At 34.7% G+C, this 22,025-nt stretch overlaps 1 protein-coding gene across 1 annotated transcript in view; it reads left to right on the top strand.

Annotated features, from left to right (window-relative positions):
* pnut (septin 7-like protein pnut) overlaps nucleotides 1-22,025 on the top strand; it is a 131,743-nt gene that overhangs the window by 44,025 nt on the left and 65,693 nt on the right. The window contains exons 3-6 of the mRNA XM_090378640.1: nucleotides 4,282-4,388; nucleotides 7,396-7,496; nucleotides 16,278-16,412; nucleotides 18,528-18,645. Coding sequence (XP_090234766.1) covers nucleotides 4,282-4,388; nucleotides 7,396-7,496; nucleotides 16,278-16,412; nucleotides 18,528-18,645 — 461 coding nt within the window. The remainder of the gene's footprint in view (nucleotides 1-4,281; nucleotides 4,389-7,395; nucleotides 7,497-16,277; nucleotides 16,413-18,527; nucleotides 18,646-22,025) is intronic.

Genomic DNA, 22,025 nt, shown 5'->3' on the forward strand with positions numbered 1-22,025 from the left:
GTCCACCCCTTTCCTCATTCATACAGCTTTGTTGATTTCAGGACCTGCAGTTACAAAAAAAACAGTTATTGAAACTGTATGAAACTTGGTGGGTTACTGTTTGAAGTGTTATGCCTGAAGTACCAATATTTTTAACACTGTACAATTACCCTCTCGTACTCAGGCTGTGAACTTTTCAGTCACCTCATTATACCAGGGTATCACTTTCTAGCTGAATTGTTTTTATTACACTATGAATGATGTTTTGAAATTGAATTGCATGATTTACTAATATGGTCAGTCCTCGTATAACACATGTTTATGCTACATAAATTCAATCGTATACGATTTATAAATAGGGGAACAATGTCACATATAACACAAACCGAATCGCTTATGCACAATTCGGCTTTGCATTTACAAGAAATGGCAGAATCGCAAAAGCTGAACACAGCACTTACTGCATTGTTTACTCAGTTGCTACACATGCACTGCTTTGTTTCTGCGTATCAAATGTGCCTACTCATTTTTGTTCTTTTTATGAGCAAAACACTTGAAAATGGTGTGAAAAGGAAGCTTGCTGGTGAAGATACTGCAGGTTCAGAGAGAAAAAGGAAAATGCCACTACCACGGTTTCTCCCTGCATTCTCAGTAAACAGACGGTGTGTGTTATCGGTAGTGACTGTAGAAATCGAGAACGATATATTGATTGACATGTCGGCGTGACAGACAAAGTTAGGAAACCTTATTTCCTAACTTAACCATTAAGGATAGGTTAGGAAATAACATAACCTAACTGCTGAGAACAATTAGAAAGAATGCAGAGAAAATAAAAGCAACTTTTATAGCAGGAACAACTCAAAGTGTAACAAAAGACATTAGATCAAGACATAAAGAATTGGAAGAGATGGAGCGTCTGTTATCTGTTTGGATAGAAGATCAAACGAAGAGATCGGGAACAAGTTTGTTTACGATAAAAGCAGAAACACGAGCAGTATTTTATTATGTAATAAAATACTTACAATAAATATTACGATTATTTATTGCGTTTGGTAAGGTTTTGGTTACAAATGTGTGTTCAATCTTGGGTGGTCGACACCTAACCCTATTTTTCCCATAAGGCCTGTTATTTATATTGCACAAGGGTTTCTAGGAACACAACTACCGTGTTATACGAGGACTTGACTGTATTCCCTTTAAATACTGGTGTACTTGTTTGTATTGTGTATCTCTCTCTCTCTCTCTCTCTCTCTTCTCTTTTTTTGATTGAAATTCCCTGACAGTTTAAAATTATATCTAATTTCTATATTAAAGTACAAGTAAATTCCAGCCAAATTTATTTAATTGAATTGCAAACAGAGCACTTCCCAAGTTGCATTAAGTTTTGTTTTTTTTTAAGTAGATCCATATGTCTAAATATAGAGAATTTTAATTAGACTGGCAACAGTTAATAAGAAGAAATAATTCTTAAGCATTTGTGCTTATAAATAAAATATATATCTGCAATGATAGCAATAAAAAAAAAAATAAATAAAGGCCATGTGCTGTAATCCAGACAAGGATAATTTTTTTAGCACTAATGGCATAGTTTTACTTGTTTGGTTTTTTCTGAAGTAATTATGCCATCTTTTTCTTAAGTCATGTCATAAATAAGTAAAAATATGAATGATTACTGCCACAATATCATATCTGTTCTGAAATGTTGCGTGTGTTGGTGATGATTTCTATATTATTCTTTTAATGTGTGCATAACTCCATTTTTGTTTTAATGCTAGAAATTTCCAGTAAGTCTTCCATATTTTACTTTTAGTCATAATTTGAAGTTTTTATAGTTCTTGTTTTAACATTCTTGATGTAATCTCAATTTATAAATTGGCATAAATTAAAAATACTTCCCCCCTCCCCTAATAGTCTTGCAATTTTTCCCCCTTTAATTTTAAATATCAGGAAGCCCTCTTCTATTTGTAATTCTGATAGTAACAGACTTGCAGTTGTTGTCTACAAATACAGCTATTGCAAATATTTAATAATCTCTTCATTGTTTTCTGACACCCTCTAAATCATTCCCTTCCCCACCCAAAGTTTTAGCTAGACTGGGTTCTGTGGGATATCACTTCAGTACAGAAGAGAGAGAGAGAGAGAGAGAGAGAGAGAGAGAGAGAGAGAGAGAGAGAGAGAGAGAGAGAGAGAGAGAGAGAGAGAGAGAGAGACTGCCTCATGGATAATCTGTTTCTGGTACTGAAACACCAATTTTTGAATGTATTGTCTAGCACCACACTTCTTTAGGACACAGAACCTCCATGAAGTCTGTGTGTTGTTTGAGAGAGAGAAAGAGCATGCTACTTTATAGTTCGCATGAATGCTACTTTATTGTGCCACTGAGTATAATTGTTGTTGCATATTTAGCTTTGCTGCCTGTCTTTTGAGATTATATTCTTTGAGAATAGCAACTGTCCCCTAAAATATTAAATACACAGTCATGTTATTCATATCTTGAGAGAAATACGGATTTTGAAACTTGCTATCAGCTTTATTATTATTATTATTTTTTTTTTTTTGAGGGCTTGATATTATTGGATTCCTTCATAATATTGTTAAAAAAAATGAGGAATATGGTGCCAAAATAATTGTTTAATATGAGAAAGAAATATCCATATTTACTCCATTTGAAATAGCTAAATGAAATGATACTGGCAATTTTTCTGAATAGCCTCCCCCCATTCAGATGTGGGTCTCAAGCACTCAACAGAATTTGAGATATACTTTAGAGCTTTTGGTGAACTGAACATGAACATGAAGAGAAAGGAACATCAGCTTAATGACCTTTTTTTTCCTTAATGTGTGAGAGAATTGGTTTAATTGTTCAATAATCAACAAGAATACTTGTTAAGTCCACTGCATCTCTGATGCTTCATCTCTGGATCATACTGAAACACCTAACACTCATCTCCAGTTATGATACAGTTGAGGAAATTAGGATTGTCTTGACAATTCTGGACGAAGTTTTGACATAATGACCTTCTTCCCTGCTTTCTACTCATCAGTGAGGTGGTGTGCCACAAATTTTGCACAGACTGAAATCAAAGAAGTCTTTGATTTCAGTTTGATGCATATAATGAGCGGGGTGTAACACATCTATTCCCAAAACTGATGGGTGGATTAGGTAAGTTGTTAAATGTAGTTTTCATTGTTGCTCGGGCGCCTCCATAGCTAGGTGGGCAGGAGCAGTAGTGCGTAGCACACGCTTCTTGACTAGACCGGGGTTCGAGCCCGTGCCCACCAAATACGGAGGATGCAGAAAGGTTAGGAAATGACCACCGCATATCCCCGGAGTAATATGGCCTTAGTTGCTAATGCTCCAAAAAAACAACAACATCATCATTGTTGCTCTGTTTGAAAAGAGAGCTGAAGCTGTTCAGAGAACAATTGACAACTGCAGATGAAACTTATTACATTTGTTAAAATCACAACTTTATTTGGTCCTGATAGAATCCTTTGGCAGATAGAACACTTATTCACAAAGGCACCTCAAAGGTAATTAAGTAACAATTTGATTTCTGTGCCAGAGAAGATGGAGTGCTTAGAAGATGCAATACAAATCATCTGAACAGGAATGAAATTATATGAGAATTGCAGATTAATCTGACTGTTATGATTAATTATTATAAGATTCTCAAAAGAATTGAATGTAAAGAATAAATTTGACATATACTTAGATAAGTTCATCTCACATGAAAAATTGTTCCATAAACTGGAGCCATTAGGGCTAAGTTCTTACTATGGATGAAGGGATGGTTAAGTGGTAGGAGACAGTATTTATATATGATGACTGCTCTTCATGTACTAATACATGAGCAGTTCTTGTTGATTTACCAGGTTTGGTGCTGAGCCCATTACTGTTTCTATTTGAAGAAAGTTAATCAAAGCAGATTGTATATCTGCTAGTGTTGTGGTCGACAAGAAGGGAGGGAAGGAGAATCATTGAGTAAAGTATGCATTCTTATATTCCCTCTTATTGAATTTATGATCAAAAGTGTGGCCCTCAATGCTGTTCTCTCACTAACACAGTGTGTTTGTATAAATTTTAACAATATTTCTTTGTCACTACACCTGCATATCGTTTATAGTTTTTACTACTGAGATACTATTTTTTTAAATATATTTCTGCAGCTTAGTGGGCAATTTTTTTTTTTTTTTTTTATGATTTCCACATTTTTCACACAGCATTTATATAGCTTCTATGTATTCTACTCCTTCATTTATTTATTTTTTTTATCATTTATGTATATTGCATTTTTGCAGGAGAATCTGGTTTAGGAAAATCAACCCTGATGAACTCTGTATTCCTAACGGATATTTATTCTAATGAATATCCAGGGCCTTCACATCGAATAAAGAAAACAGTACAAGTATGCCATTCATTTCTCTCTCTGCTTTTGAAACTTAATCTGTTTTATTCATTTTTATAAACATATTTTGAATTGACTTAATCTGTATATTTTTTTTTAGTTCATTAATGCATGCATAAACTATTCAGCTTTTATTAATATCTTATATTCAAAGTACAGTAGGCCTTTACTGTTCATGTGGATTCTGTTCTAGCCTCGGGTCACCTCCGTAGCCAGGTGGGCAGGAGCAGCAGTGTGTAGCACATGCTTCTTGATTAGACTGGGGTTCGAGCCCGTGACCACCAAATACAGAGGATGCGGAAAGGTCAGGGAATGACCACCCTGACCCCGGAGCAATATGGCTTTAGTTGCTAATGCTCCTTAAAAGAAAAAAAAAAAAAAAAACCAATGTTCTAGCCTCACAAGATATTTTTGTGCACAGTATTTTTTAAAGTATTGGCTGGTCAGTGATTCTGCCAGTTGTACACTGAGTAGAAATTTTGAGGTAATCTGATAGTAAAGTAAACTAAATTAATTGTTAAGCATCATGTATGTATACCCTTGTGCTTGTGGTGGGGAGGGATAAAGCACAGACCAAAGGTATACATATATGCATGATGAAAAGGCTTCTAAATTTCTTTATGTGCATTAAACATTTATTTTTATATGCAGGATATGACTATACTCTTTAGTGTCTTTATCAAACATTATCAAAAAAGTTTGTGTGCTTAACAGTTAATTTATATACAAATTTATCCCCCCAAGCCTGTTGTCATTAATTGGCAGCTGTGAGTCTGTTTATTGTTGGTGAGAATATTTATGGCTATTTGCAGATATTTATTTTAGATATGAAAAGAAAAATTCAGAGTGGATAATATTTCATTTGTTTTGACATTTTACACATTTTGAAAAATATACAATGATAACCCAGTATAATATAACACAATAAAATATACAATGGCAGAAGCTTTCAAGACTGAAAAGTCTCTTTTTCTACTGATAATGATTTGAATACAACGGTTAAGTGCACTGAGTTGAGAGTGAGGCACGTTATTCATTTCACACATGTGCGCTGTTTTTTACTCCAGCATTAAAATGGTGTCTCTAGGATGGGGTGCAGACGTGTGCCATTGCAGCGGTTTTATGGCCTTTGGATTGTTTAATATATTAAGTGACTCTAGCTATAGGCGGTGGCGAAAGTGTCGTGAGTGGTCTACTATTTCGAAGTCACGTTTGGGATCAAGATCGTGGTTGGTGGCCCAAAAATGTTCCGCGACTGCGGATTGGTCAGTTTCGGCAAGCCGGATTGCTCTGTCATGCTCTGTAAGGCGATCTTGAAGACGTCTTGATGTCTCTCCTATGTAGCAGCTCTCACAGTCTCTACAGGTGATGCGATATATTACATTGCTGCATAAGAGAGGTGTGACAGGGATCTTCACACTGGAGACAAGTGAACGTAGGTTTCTGCAGGGTAACTGTACGCATTTGATGTTGTAATTTCTAAGAATTTTTGAGATCCGTTCTGACATGCCTGGATAATAGGGAATGTAGGCGGACGGTATACCGTCTTGGTTCGGTGGTCTTGGGTGGGATGTGAGTTCTTGTGCCTGTAATAGGCACCTGTTTAGCACACGGGATGGATAACCACATATGGTTAGGTCCGCCTTCACACGGATAATCTCATTACGTCTAATTGCATTTTTGGGCCACCAACCATGATCTTGATCCCAAACGTGACTTCGAAATAGTAGACCACTCACGACACTTTCGCCACCGCCTATGGCTAGAGTCACTTAATGACTCTAGTATTATTACTTAATATTAAATAATCCAAAGAATAAACCGCTGCAAAGGCACACGTCTGCACCCCATCCTAGAGACAACCATTTTAATGCTGGATAAATGCTGGAGTAAAAAACAGTGCACGTCCGTGCAACAACAATAGGAAATGAATAACGTGCCTCACTCTCAACTTATTGCACTTAACTGTTGTATTCAAATCATATTATCAGTTGAAAAAGAGACTTGTCAGTCTTGAAAGCTTCTGCCATTGTATATTTTATTGTATTATATTAAACTGGGTTATCATTGTATATTTTTCACAACCACGGACCCCAGTACACCAGGCCCATTCATTACAATTTTACACATTTCAACTAAGTAGTGTACATTAACCATGTAGCAGACAGGATAATTAACACTGGACATGTGGTGTACTTTTACTTCATCAATCAGGGTTAGTTTCTTGAGGAGGTTTGATTGATTTCTGTTATATAAATATCATTAGAAACATATATACAGACAAACATACATTAGATACCATAATACCATTAGAAACAACAGTCTGTTATTCAAAAAAATAACAATCCCAACTACTGTACAATCAAATCTCAGGGTAATGAAGTAAAAAAAAAAGAAAAAAAGAAACCAAATAAATTTACCATAACTGGAAGAGAAAACAATTACTGATATATTTTTATAGCTGAAAAAATTCCAGCTAAACTTTTCCAATTAAAAAAAAATAAAAATAAATAATAATGAAACAGTATTGGAGGAATACTAAAATTCCCACTGATGTAATTTTAATACTTAACTTTATAAGTTTTACTGTTTTTGGTGTATAAATACACCAATAGTAAATTAGCTTTATTTCATAGTTAGTGACTAATGATCAAATTTCAGCAGTCTCTCCAGGCATTGAAGTTAACTTGTGTGAATTATTTTGGCAACTTTGGTTTTGGTGCATGTTCTTCCATATGGTACATATATCAGGAAATAGCTAATGGAGAATAGCTTTTGTGACTTGCATGGCATTTATGAATCAAGAGAATGTTCTTCTATAATGATTAGCTTCTCAATATTACTGTAGTGCATTACCTTTTGTGTTGTTTATATTCACCTTCATGCTGTCCTGTAGTATTGCCAGTTTATGAAATGGCATTTTTACAAGGTTCTGAATTTGTAAATGTACTTGTACATTTTGAATTTGCAAAATAAGCTGATGCTATTTTTATAACTAAACTTTCAGATTGAGACTACAAAGGTGCTATTAAAAGAGAATGGAGTTAATCTAATGTTGACTATTGTAGATACACCTGGATTTGGAGATGCAGTGGACAACTCTGACTGGTAAGTTATTGAAAATAAAATTATTTATTTATTATTTCTATTCTGATTTATAAACTTTCTACTGTGTACATACCTGTTAGCAAGAAGTGGAATACTGGATAGAAAAATTTTGATCAGTTTTAGTATTTTTGGGGCAAAATAATGGCAGGAAGCAAGCTTATTCAGCATCAGCATAAAAAAAAAATTTCCCACCAGATTTATCCGTCCCTTCTAATAATATGGTCAGTCCTTTAAATTTATTGATACCACACACTTGTCCTCCTCCACCATTAATAATCTCTATTCCTATATTGATAAGAGAAGATGATTTGCAATCTCATGCCATATTCAAGAGATTCAACGCAGATAGCAGTGCAAGGAGCTGCATCCCAACAAGTGCAGTAGATATGTACCATATAAAGAGCCATATCCTAGTTCCATTGTGATTAATGAATAATCAGTAAAAGAGTCCAGGTTGTAGCGGCAGGAGACATGTCTAGATGAGGCCATAAGAAAACAGCATGATGAGTTGGGTCTTAGTTCCACCATAATCAATGAATAATTAGGAGACGTGTCCAGGTTACAGCACTAAAAATGATATACAGGGTGGTCTGAAAGAAACGCCCTTTTTTATTTCTATTTATTTTACAAATTCTTGATGGTTTTTCTTATAAATTTTTAACGATTTCCTTTATTAAACAAACTCAAATGCTTTAATCTAAACATTAAACATTAATCTAATGTTTAATATGTTTCTTTATGTAGCAGAATGTTAATATCTACAAAAATTTTTTGTCCTACTGATGTTCAGCATGGCCCATGCACATAGCCCTCATCTTAACCCATATTACAGATCTTGATAAATAACCATAAGTTCAAGAAGCATCATCTCAGCAAGAGCTTGTCAAGATGCAGTTAAAACAATCTTACAGTCCTGTATTGCCATCAGAGCCAACCTCTGAGAAGCAGCCAATTTTTGCATAGTCACATTAGTAGTATTAATAGAAGCAAATGATGTAAGAAAGCAAGCTTATACAGCATCACCTGTCCGTCCCTTCTAACATCATTATCTAGTTCTTCCTTGTATTTATTCAAACTACCCATCTCTACAAAACCAGATAGGAGTTTGTTCCAACAATCCACCACCCAGGTGGTGGCTGAAGACAAAGTTCTACACATCTGCCCTGAAACCGTTCTTCCTCGTTTTTAATTTATGCCCCCTTGATTGTAGTCTGAGCTAGAGGAAAGATTCCGTCAGCATTGAGCTTATTCATTCCATTCAAAGCCTTAAACATCAGCTTTCCTCACAAGCACCTAGTTTTGAGACACTGCAATTTGCAGAATTGAGTCATTCTTGGTAAAGGTATCCTTTTGTTTCTCTCATTAATCTCACTGTTCTTCTCTGCACCCATTCCAACAGATCCACATCCAAATGAGACTTCCCAACACACACACAGTATTCAAGATGGGGCCTGACCATTGCATTATACAATGAGTTAATCACTTCCTTAACTCTGCTGGCAAAGTTCCTGTATATCATTGACAAAACCTCATGAGCTGTCTGCACTGCTCAGAGAACTTTATATCTGACTGTGAAATTACTCCCAGTTCTTTTTCATTCTCCACTACCCTGATTTTGCTACCACACAGTTTGTATGGTAATCTGAAAATACTTTTCTGTATGAAGTACCTTGCATTTGTCCGTATTAAGCTTCAGTTGCCACTTCTCAGCTCATCTACCTAATTAATTTAGATCTTGTTGCAGTAGCATACCCTGATTACTGTGATTAACCTCCCTGTCAATCTATGTATCATCTGCAAACTTAGACATTAAACCTGGTATGCCTTCATCAAGATCATTAATAAATTATAGAAAACAACAATAGGTCCAGCATTGATCCGATCCATGGAGAACTCCGCTGATAACATTAGTCCAAGAAGAGCAGTATCTGTTGATAACTACTCTGTCTTCTTCGAGTCAACCACCATTTTATCCATTGCAATAACTTGCCCTTTATGTCACACTGCTCCAGTTCGTATCTCAGTCTTTTATGTGCAACAGTATCAAAAGCTTTTCTGAAATCTAAGTACAGTCGGACCTGTCTTTAACGAACTTCCATATAGTGAAATGTTCTATGTAGCGAACTTTTTTTGATTTCCCCCTGGTCATTATATTGAAAATAGTTTCTGTATAGCAAAGAAAATTTCCATATAACGAACTTATTTTGAGAGACCTGAGTATGCACTGTTCGCACCTCTGGCCTTTAGGCAATAAAGCTGATGCTGTAGAAAGCATGATTTATGAGTTAAAAGGATTAAGCATTAATCCCTTTGGCTTTTAATGGCTAAAGACTTTAATTCCATGAATTAAGAGCTGAAACATAATCCAATTTAATGGTGCCTGTAAAACCCTGCAGGAGGAAACTGGCCAACCACGGTGCAGGATAGAAAAAGATAAAGTTTGGGGAGAGGCCTTTGCCCAACAGCAGGTCAGCAATGGCTAAAAAGAAGTAAAACATACAACTTATGCTCTACTATGCCGAGAAGTACCACTGGTCAGCTGTCCACAGCCATTGGCAAAGATTGAGGCATATTCCTGACGTGGGCATTGGCTCTGGTCAACCTGTTTGCTACCGTAGCATCCTATTAGAGAAGTAGGAAAGAGTTATTTTCCTTTATCTTGGAAATTCGTCTGTTTCGAAGAAATGAGTCATCCACACTTTCCCTAAATTTCACCTGTCTCTGTTTAGATGGTAGCTACAAATGGTCCCTAATTTCAGCTTTATTTTAACTGCCGTGCAAGTAACCTTACAATGTCTAAGAGGAAATCCTTGAGTGTAGTGTGAAAAAGTGGAAGAGCTTAATAGTGTAGATCGTGGCATTAAAAAAAAAAAAAATACTTTAAAATTTGTTGTCCCTGTCAGTACACTGTCAACCATTCTTGAAAAAACCTGTTTCTATTCTCAAACTGTTTGAGGAAACAGGGCCTGTTTGGAAGCGTGCAAAATTATGCCTTTGAGAAGATGTAGATGAAGCAGTTTTTAAGTGAATGAAGTTGATTCGAGACCAAAACATGCCGATATCAGATCTCTTAATAAAAGAAAAGGCTATGGAGTACGCATCTTTTCTGGGGCACAAAACATTCCAAGGCAGCTCTGGTTGACAAATTTAAAGAGTGTCATCGCTTACCCGGAAAAGCTATTTCTGATGAAAGTGGAGTTGCAGTCGAAGAAGACTACACCCATTGGAAACAAACAGTTTTGAAAAAAATTATGGAGGGCTACGAATCCAAAGACATATTCAATGTTGATGAGACATGTCTATTTTTTAAATGTTTCCTGAACAAAACACTGACTTTTAAACGTAACAAATGTTTAGGTGGTAAAAACGGTAAGGAGAGAATTACACTCTTGGTAATTTACCACTTTCACTCGGTAATTTCGAAACTTACAAATGTGAAGCTTGTTTTCTGCCTTCTGAATAATTAGTCTTAACTGCAGCCAATGGACCAAGGCATTATCAAGAATTTGAAAATGCACTACCAAAGGCACATACTGAAAAAAATTATATTGAGAATAGAAACCAACCAACCTATAGATTCTGTTATAGATTTGTGGATTTGCATATCAGAGTTGGCGAAAGTGTGGAGCCAAGATGTGACAGAAGCAACAATTAAGAATTAACAGATGAGAGGGATAAATTATTAGAAGACATTGAGCAATCTTGGGAAGAGTTCCAAGTGAGGTTTGATCAGTGGAGAAATTGTTCTTGATGATTTTTTTGGAGTTTTCAGAATTTTTGATAATTATGTCATAGTAGTTGAAATCTGAGTGACTCCCAACATTTTGGAGCGTATTTAAAGAACTAATGACACTATCGATGATGAGTTGGGTGAAAATGAGGGCAATATTAAACCTTCCAAACAAATGTTGGCAGCATTTGAAACTTTGCATCGATGCCTTCAGTGTGAAGAAAATGTAACAGAAAATATATCTGATTTAAAGTTTAACAAATACAAACATTTTTATGAATGGTGTACAATAGAATCCAGTGTACAACAAAAAATAACAAAATATTTTATTTCTTAATGTATATTTTAAAATATTAGAAAATTTATTCATTACCGTATTTCAGAATTTACAGTATTTTTAACTGTTGAAAAGGTCATATTTCTTTATAACGAAATTTCTGTATAACGAATTTTGTCAAGGGAACGATCAATTTCGTTATATAGAGGTCCGACTGTATATGGTGTCAAGATTATTTTTTGCATCCAGTTCTTTTGTAACTGTGTCATGGTATTCAATCAAATTGGTTAGATAAGATCATCCCTTAACAAATCTATGCTATGACTGCCTTATAAGTGCATTCCTGTCTGTATAGTCATCTTTTGCATTGGGGATACATTCACACATCTTCAGTCCACAGAGACCTCCCCCGAATCCGAAAATGCTCTCATAATCATGGCTTAAGGTTTGCTTACCTCTATACATTACATTCTTCTTTACCTCAGCAAACCATGCTACAGAGGCATATATTGCTATTAGGAGAAAATTGCATTCGTAAATGAGATGTAAGGCCTTTCCAAGTAAGACCTAGTCCACTTAGGTTATCTTTTTAATCATAGAAATAAATTTATGCTCCTTGCCTGTAACATATGCACAAGGTACGAAAGTTAGATGGTCATCAAGCATAATACCGAGCTGCATTAATCCTCTAACTGCTGGACTTCTGTGGTCCAAACATCATAATCAGACTCTTTGTTTGCAATACAGTGAGGCAATGTATATTGTCCCATTTTCCCCCCAAAATTTAGTAAAATATGATTGAAGTTAACGTGGATCATATTGATACCACAGTAACTAAGATATCAGCATAAGCAGGTTATATCCACAGCTTCAAACTCTGAAAATAATCAGCATTGAATTCCAGAAGAGTGGACTAAATATTAATCCTTTAGGGCATGCTCCTCTGACTTTTTTTGATGAACCATATTCAAGCCCCTTTTGACAAAAACAAATCTGTTTATATTTATAAAGTAACTCTTAATCATATCAAATATTGTCCTTCACAGTGTATCAACACAAAGCCTATGCTCTTGCTTAAGTGTTGCCTAGATCCTAAAGCAGTACACCTAATGACATGGATTGGCAGTGTTATAGGCGCTAAATGACTGTGATAAGTGTAATGAATAGCTATACAGACCAATATAGTGGGCAGGTGACACACACACACTAGCAGAAGATTTCTGGATATATTGGGTGGCATACTTTCTATAAAAGTAAGTTAGAGCAGTGGAAGTGATCTGACAGAGCAAGCAAGTGTGTGTACATCTCCCTTAACAATTTATATTATTCCTTTCTTAAATTTATTTAGACTAAAACCAGATGGAAGTTTGTTCCAACAATCGGTTACTCTCTGGCTGAAAGAAACTTTTCGCACATCAAACCTTTATCAATTTAAATTTAATTTATATTGTGTTGTTCAAGAAAGACTAAGAATGCCTTCAGCATTTTGTTTATTCAATCTATTTAAAGCACGAAATGCTTCATTCAGGTCTCCTCGCAGGTATATAGTTTCCAGACATTGCAGCTTGCAGAACTGAAGTCTTTCTTGTTAAGAGTACCCTTTTGTGTCTCTGACTAATGTTGTTGCTCTTATCTACACCTATTCCAAAAGATTCACATCTTTCTTAAAATGAGAACTCGAGATCTGTATGCAGTACTCAAGATGTGGCTTAACCAATTTGTTATACAATGGGATTATCGCTTGTTCTTGCTGACAAAATTCCTGTACACTATTGACAAAACCCCATGGTTTTGTCAATAGTGTACAGGAATTTTGTCCTATCTTTACTGCTCATAGAACTTTATATTGGACTGTGTTGTTTCCTCCAGATCTTTTTTTGTTCTCCATCTCTTTGAGTGTAATATTCCTTAATTGATATCTTATTCTAGGATAAGAATAAGATACCAATTAAGAAATATTTATCAATGTTAAATCCAAATTTCCACTTCTCAGATTGCCTACTTAATTTTTCTAGGTCTTATTGTAGTAATATGCTTTTGATTACAACCTTTGTATCATCTACAAAGTTAGATAATCTTGATATTCCTTCATCAGTATCATATATAAATATTGAAAAAAGCATGGAGGTTCAGCACTGAACCACTAATACCATTACTTCATAAGAACAGGGCCTATTATTAACCATCTTCTGCCATTAAAATATCCTTTTGTCTGTAGGAGTAACTTGCCCCTAATGGCACTCTGCTCTTACGTGCACAGCTGTCTTTCATGTGGAACAGTATCAAAAGCTTTACCAAAAAAGTAAACAAGTAAGTAAAAAGCTTTACTTGTTTCATCCAGTTATTTTGTTTTTGCATCATAATAACTAATCAGATTGGTCAGACAAGATCTCCATTTAACAGATCCATTCTTTGATTAATGCATAACTACATTCCTGCCAAGTTGATCTTGCATTACTTCTTTAATCATCATTGTCTCCATTATTTTCCATGGAACATAAGTCAAGCTTACATGTTTGCAATTATTATGTGGGCTTGTCACTCATGCAGTAACAGAATATTTTTGGATTTACTAGATGACTGCTTTCTTGACCAGTATGTTAGAGAGTCATTATGGGAAAGTGGTACTCTATCCAGTTATCAGCATAGACTCTTCCTACATTAAGAATCTTGAGGTTAAAGAACCACTAGATGGCAGTGATTATAGTTTATTGGTGTTGCGTTTATTTAACAATATAACTACTGAAGGGGTAGTTATATTGTTAAAGGGGAGGGATTCGTCTTTCTCAGAGATAATGACAGTAGTCTTAAGACAGTTCTTTTATAAATTCTTTTTCGGTGAGACCAACTGATGTTAACAACTACAATTGCTAAATGGCAAGTTTTGAGGGAAGTAATACTAGAAGCTGCATAACTTTTTATATGAATTAAAAGATACTGTTATAGGTTTAGACTCAAATGGATGAACATGAACTTATGAGACTAGTGGTAGAGGGAAAAAAAACATGAGATGATTATTATTTATCAAGGAACAAAGAAGCCAATGGTAAGCATAAACTAATTTGCAATAAAGTCACTAAGGATGTTAGGCTGACTAAGGCAAATTACAAGTTTTTGGCTAAGAATGTGAAGTAAAGTAGCAAAGAATTCTTTTCTTGGGTTAATACAATAAACTCTGTAAAATCTAGTACTGTACAATCTGAATTTTTTAAAATCTGGAAATATTAAGAAAGCAACTTGACATTTATATCAATAGTTGCACTTGTCTTTTGGTTTTAATTACAGAAATACTTGAGGTAAATGATTCCTGATTTTGATTTCTTATACATATATATATATATATTATTATTATTATTTTTTTTAAAAAAAATTATTATTTCTTTTGTTTGTGCTGTGATTTTTCCAAGTTTTCTTGCACATATAGTTCTTAACAGATATAAAGCATAATTTATATTCCAATAATAGAAATGTGAAACCTTCACGAGAAGCAGTCCCTTGCAGACTGGGATCAAGGTGCATCATATTCACCTGCATCCAAGAATGTAGTATACTCGCAAAAAATTTAGTGAGTAGCACTTCCCAAATGACTGTGTGGTATGCAGCTTAGAGGGAACCCTGTCTGACAGTATTATAACCCTCAGATCCCTTTCTTCCTCATTAATTGAGTTCTGCAACGTGTATAAGTTATTTTTTGGTTCCTATTCTTGCATTTTGCTGCATTAAAACAGTTTTCTGACATTATTGACATCTACCTAAGAAGTTATCGTGAAGAAGTGTTGATCATTAACTACTCTATGATCTTGACATCTGCAGATTTTTACATAATGTCTTCTATTCCTTTGCTGAATAGTGCATTTAATACATTTATGAAAATTAGAAACAACAGTGGTCGCAAAATCAATCCTTTTAGAACTCCACTTCTTACATTAGCCCAGTCTGAAGAGTAACCTTAATCATAGCCCTCTGATTCCAGCAAGTTCCATCTTGTATAGTAACCTCTCATATGGGAATGAGTCAAGTGCTAAAATCTGAATAAACAATGTTTAAATTAGTTAAACATAATTTTCCCATAATAAAACCATGCTGTGTTTCCTCCATGATTTTCCTTTCCTTACTAGTGTAGTCAGATTGACCAGTCAGTAGTTACCCAATTTACTCTTATAACTGCCTTTGTGTACTGGTGATACACTGGCACTTCTTCAATACAGAAGAATCTCCCTGAATCTAGTGATGCCCTCATAATTAACCTGAATGGGTCAATAAGATCTATGCTGATCGCTTGCTGTATTTTCCTTCATTGTTTATCATAAGTTTTGAGCTACTGTTCTAATTAAACAGTTCCAAACTACATAATAAAACAGTTCCAAACTACAATGTTTTTAGTAGAATAGCACCCTATTTATAGCAAGATGTGTATAATTTTTTTTTTTTTTTTTTTTTTTTTTAATATAACCACAAAATCTCTCAAGAGAACTTGTACTGATGACATCGTGCACGACAGTGGTCTGTATGCTGCTGACTTCAATTGCCCTGGTTCTTATCTTAAACAACTGAACCCATTCTGTGCTCAGCATTTCTATTTGATATGTACACCGGTTGTCTAAATTGCTTCCCTTGAAACTAAACCATAAAATTTCAATAAGTGTGAGTTTTGCTTCAAGTAACTTGTCAAATGATTGCAAACATTTCTTTTAAAAATACCAAAAGATACTAGAGCTATGATATGTTTTGGTATATTTCTTAAGTATATGTAATCTCCTTTGATTTTTTACAGTTGGCAGCCTATCAATGACTATATTGAAAACAAATATGAAGAATATTTGAATGCAGAAACAAGGGTCCATCGTAGTACAATACCCGATACTAGAGTTCATTGTTGCCTTTATTTTATAGCTCCTTCTGGTCATGGGTGAGTTGAAAAAATAAGTTTTATTTAATGATATCAATTCATGTAATAACATTTCATTATAAAATGTCCCTGCCAAAAAAAAAAATATATATCAAACTCTGATATTTCATCAAAGTAGTAGTTGCTAGAGTATTCACTTGTTTTATTGATAACCCATCTAGAAAATTATGAAGGTGTATTTCCATCATGGTCTGGAGGAATTAAGTATGAAGTGCTTTTGTTATTTGATCAAATCAGTTGGTCTGCAGATATTTTATTGCATTGCCAGCAGTGACTTTTTAGTTCGAGCTGTTGTATTTGGTTTGAGAATTTTGATGTTTTAAAGGTTGCTGGCTTCTTTAAAAAAAAATTTAATTTCTTCTAGTTTTAGTTTTAATTTAATAGGATCTACTGAAAAAAAGTGCATTAAAAAAACGCAAGTGGATAGTACGCTCCATCAAAAATATGAAATATCAAAAATGTCGTCATGATCGCTAAATTCACCATTTAAAGCATGGCATATTAAAAGTTTGCGTTTTTATGTCTTGCTTTGCCATACACCGAATCCTTCTAAAGAATTTGTCAAAATGGTGGCTACAAATTGTTGTATCACTTATTGTCTTTCACCAATTGTCACACAGTAAAATATTGTACAATGAACTGTCATGCACCAAATTGTCGCATACACCAGCAAACTCTCATGCACCAAACTGATGTGATATTCCCCCCCCCCCCCCACTTTTGCACATTTTATTTTAAAAAAAAAATTATAACATAAAATATAAAGACGAAGCTACTAGCCTCATCCATTTTCCATTTACAGAACTGCTACCAATGCATGAAATTTAAAATATGCACACATATTGCTGCTTATTGTGATCGGGTGCATGCTGTGCTTATTGTGATCATGGATAATGTTATCATTTGTGTAATATTATCACTTTTATGAAGTATCAATCAGACCTATATTAATACATAGAAAAATGTTTACTGTAATCAGCGTATTGGTTTTTGTTACTGCTTTTTTGCCTTATTGCCATTTATGCATATGCAGTGAGAGTGATTACATAACATCCCAAATTGTTTTTGAACTCTTGACACATTGCATGGTTATTGGTGTCATAACTCTGTGAAAGAAAGTACTATATCTGTAGTCTGCCATCAGTGCGTTATAGTAGAGCATTAACCCTTTTCTAATTCTTAATTTTAATATTTTATTTATTTGTTTTTAATGGTTTGTATGGATTTCAGGAAACAATATATTTTAATTTTTATTGAAACTTTTTCGGAAAAATAGTCTTGGACAGTTAAATTATTTTATATTGCTTGATTTTAATGGCTTATTTCTGTCTTTTTACACCTTTTATATGTATATATTTCCACTCTGCATCAGTAAATAATGCTGAACAGCTGTAACTTTGTTTCTTTGGTTATTGTTTTCAGTTTAGTTGAGTCCTAAAGTAATCACAATGAGTAATGTCCACTGTATTTTTTAAAATAGTTTTGAATTTTTTTTAAATATGCATATATTATATGCTGCTATTCACTCCAGTTTTAAAATAAATTTGAATATTACATGTTCTAAGTCTATCCTGAGTGAGTATTGCTTTCAGTGTTTGTTATTCAAAAACAAAGCAAATATTTCAAATGAATCTTTCAGCAAGATGTAATGTTAGGAACTCTATATAATCTTGTGGGGCAGTGGCAGGCTGTACCTGCTGGGGGTACAGTTTACACTATAATTCTGGGGAAATGATAAATAAAAATTCAAAAACAGAAATTGAAAATTTGTTGTTGGAAAGTACAGAAAATCACAGATTTTAATTTTCAGTTAAAAATTAATGCAGGGTTGTTATTTTCAGGTTACACCTCATAAGTGCACTGCCATGGCTAGAGATTAAATGGATGGCAGAAAAATGCAGTCTTAACTTAGGGACCAGCCATCTGTTTCATTACAAATGAGAATCTGTTCTTTGGTTGTAATTTGCTGTATTATTTTTGTTTATTTATAATTTTAAATTTCCTTTGAAATATGAATTTTAATGTATCCACATTGTTTTACAGTCTATTAGCATAATTCCCTTAAATATTTATAAATTTTTTGGCCTTTTCAAGACCAGTGTTTAATTTTTACAGACTTAAACCATTGGATATTGAATTTATGAAAAGACTACATGACAAAGTGAATATCATTCCCCTAATAGCCAAAGCAGATACAATGACAGCAGAAGAATGTTCCCTTTTTAAAAGAACAGTAAGTAAATTGGCATGAAACTCCCAAATTTCCATATTCTTGGTGGCAAATTCTTCTGTTTCCAGTTTATTTGCAGTTTTAAGCATCAGCTTAATTATAAAATTTAGTTACAGCTTAAATATTTAATGTTTCTTTTTTTTATAGAATATATTTGTTTCATATGTGGTACAATGTTCAGCACTGATAAACAAGAATTTTGCCTTTTCAATAGGCTGTGATAATTAGAAAAATTGAGCTCATAATATAGCAGTATACAGGGTGTCTCAAAAATATTGGTACAAACGTTTAGGGAGGTAGGTAACATCTAAAGGAATGTGAATCGCATAGGAACCCATAACCGGAAACGTCACGGGAAAGTAGTAGGAGAGGCACAAGAAACAGAAATGACACAAGACAGTAATTAGTGGCAAACATTTATTTGACATAATATTAACAATGGAGTACGAGATCGATGCATTTCATGATGTTACAACAGATGCTCGAAGGTTCCACCATGAGACGCGATGCATGCGTGACACCGACGCAGCATGGATTGGCAGACACGGTCGAACACACCTGGAGTTTCTTTGACAGCAGCAGTGCAGACGAGTCTCGTCACGAGATCCATTTCCATCCACAGGCGATTCATACATGACAGAATTGAGGGCCCCCGACAGAAAGAAATCAAGGCTCGATAAATCAGGTGAGCGTGGAGCCCAGGCAACGGGTCCACCATGGCCAATCCATCGACGCCCGACGCCAATCCATCGACGCTCAAATGGTCACGAACACACCTTCCATAATGGGCAGGCGCCCCGTCATGTTGAAACTAAATGTTGCGTCTCGCATTTGCTGGAACATCATCAAGTAACCCTGGTAGAACTTGTTCAAAAAAGATCTGATATCCACACATTTATTGGGAAGCGATGTTGTGCCGCATGGGGGTGCACACCGTATGGGTTGTCGTGAGCCCACACATGAGCATTGTGCTGATTGAATAAGCCTTCCCGAGTGAAATAAGCCTCATCCGTGAACATAGGCTGGAAAATTCAAGTCTAGAACACTTTCTTGGAGAAATCACTGCGCAAAAGCCACACGTGCAGGATGATCTTGGGGGAGCAGTAACTGAACCCTTTGGAGATTAAAGGGGTGTAAGAAATCGTCTTGCCAGACATGCTGTACACTGCAACGAGACACTCCTCTAAGGCAGAGGCAATGGCACGTGTGCTGGTAGTAGGATTATTCTGTACAGCATTCAACACACTTTCTTCCATGGCGGGAGTTCGCGTTGAACGTGGTCTGCCCTCACTACTCCTGTTACCTCTAAATGACCCATAATCGCACAAATTTTGATGCACATGTGCAAACAAACGGTGGTCCGGTACATGTCTGTCTGGGAAGCTTTCTCCATAAATTCATTGAGCGGCTCGTCCATTGCCCTCTGCTAATTCATACACTAGGTGCATGTCTGCCAGCTCACAGTTCGTATATCGATGCATGCTCTTCGCGCGGCGACTACCGTACCGTCTACCGACTTATGGTGACATTTCCGATTATGGGTTCCTATGCGATTCACATTCCTTTAGATGTTACCTACCTCCCCTAAACGTTTGTACCAATATTTTTGAGACACCCTGTATATATATTTTTAGAATTGATAAACTAAAGAAAATTAAAGTTTGTTGCTGTTGGTGGGGGATGCTTTTATTTGCAAGGACTTTTATATTAAAAGTACAGTAGAGTATCAGTTATCCGGAATAATTGCTGTCAGACCTCTTCTGGATAGCCAAATTTTCCAGATAGTGGAATATAAGGTAAGATTAAATAAATTCTGTTATAATGTATTAAGGTAAAAGAAAAAGACTTTAAATATCTTTTCAGATATTTAATTAAAAAAATAATAACTTATACATCACAATTTGCACATTTACATATGTAAATATATTTGGATAGGTATTTTACTGCAAATTTTATGTAGAAAAAAGTAAATTTTTAAAATAATGTTCGATCATTTGTTGTAACTTTTTTTTTTTTTTTCTGCGAAATCTCTCAAGTTCCTTTATAATATCAATTTGATTATATCATTATTCCTGTTTTTCTGCCCATTTCAGTGCTGTTTCTTTTCGTTGACATTTTACTGTAAAAAAACAGAAAAATGAGAAAATAATAAATTGCACAGTTTCAGGCTGATATTATTCTTACTAAATCTGGAGCTGAAATGAAGAGAATAAACTATGCCATGGAAAATTGGGTTCATAATACAAATGACTAAACTCTATCACTCGTGGTTTCCTAATCTAACATTTCACCAGATATACAAAGTAAAAAAACACATAGAAATGCTCTCGTAATATAATAAAAATTTGTCTCAAATACTACCATTAATAAAAAAAAAAAAGAAGAAAAATCAACCTTTAAAATTATTCCAGATAACCAACATTCAACTGTACATAGTACTATACTTCTCTTAGGAGAATTGCTGTTTGTATGTAGTTATGGATTGTTAAAAAGTTTATAAGTACTGCTGTTAACACATTCGCTGCCAGAATGCAAACTTGCATCCAAATGAACTGCAATTTTTGTGCCTTGATGCAGATATGCATCCATCCAATTGCAGTCAGTAAATGAGCTCTGTAAAAGGAACAATGCATGAAATGAACAACCGAATGATATCTGCACAATGAACTAAATCATGGACTATTTGCATTCTAGCTGGGATTTTTCTTTCTAGACAGTGTCATTCATTCTATCTAGAAAGCACTATAAAATCTGTATAATATTCACAGTTTCAGATGTTCTTTGCTTAAGTTGAAGTTATTTTATCTAGTGTAGCATTTTTCACAGGAGAAAATATAAAATTTTGAAGATTAAGCTTGCTGAATTTTAATTCTTTAGTATGTGAAAAACAAAACATCAGTGTGTGTGTGTGTGTGTGTGTGTGTGTTGATAAAATTTTGTGTAAAGAATATTAAAAAGTTTTGTTATAATGGATCCACAGCCTCTCATCAGGACTGAAAAGTAACTGGGATGGATAGTACGTTGAACTGATGTCATTGAATCAAGTATTCATAATATATTATCCGATGTTGAAATAGAATTCTATTCAAGTGATGTGAATTTTGAATTTGTCAAATGTGTCTTTTGATATTAGAACACTACAAATAAAAGATGCCAGTGTTACGTGGAATAATGATTCTTCACAGATGAAGTCCCTTTCATTTACTAAAAAGCAGGGCCTACTTGTTCCAGTGCCTTTGGGGCACTGGAAAATACACATAAAGGATCCTCGCAAATGTAAAAGGCAGCAAACATGTTAAGCTTGTTTTGATGATTTCTGTAGAGTTTAATAAATTTTTAAAATTTTCTGGAAAATCCGGTAATCTAGCAACTGAGTGGACTAG

This window comes from Mastigoproctus giganteus, chromosome 7 (genome assembly GCF_048544385.1).
Source record: "Mastigoproctus giganteus isolate SK-2022 chromosome 7, ASM4854438v1, whole genome shotgun sequence".
Taxonomy (NCBI): domain Eukaryota; kingdom Metazoa; phylum Arthropoda; class Arachnida; order Uropygi; family Thelyphonidae; genus Mastigoproctus; species Mastigoproctus giganteus.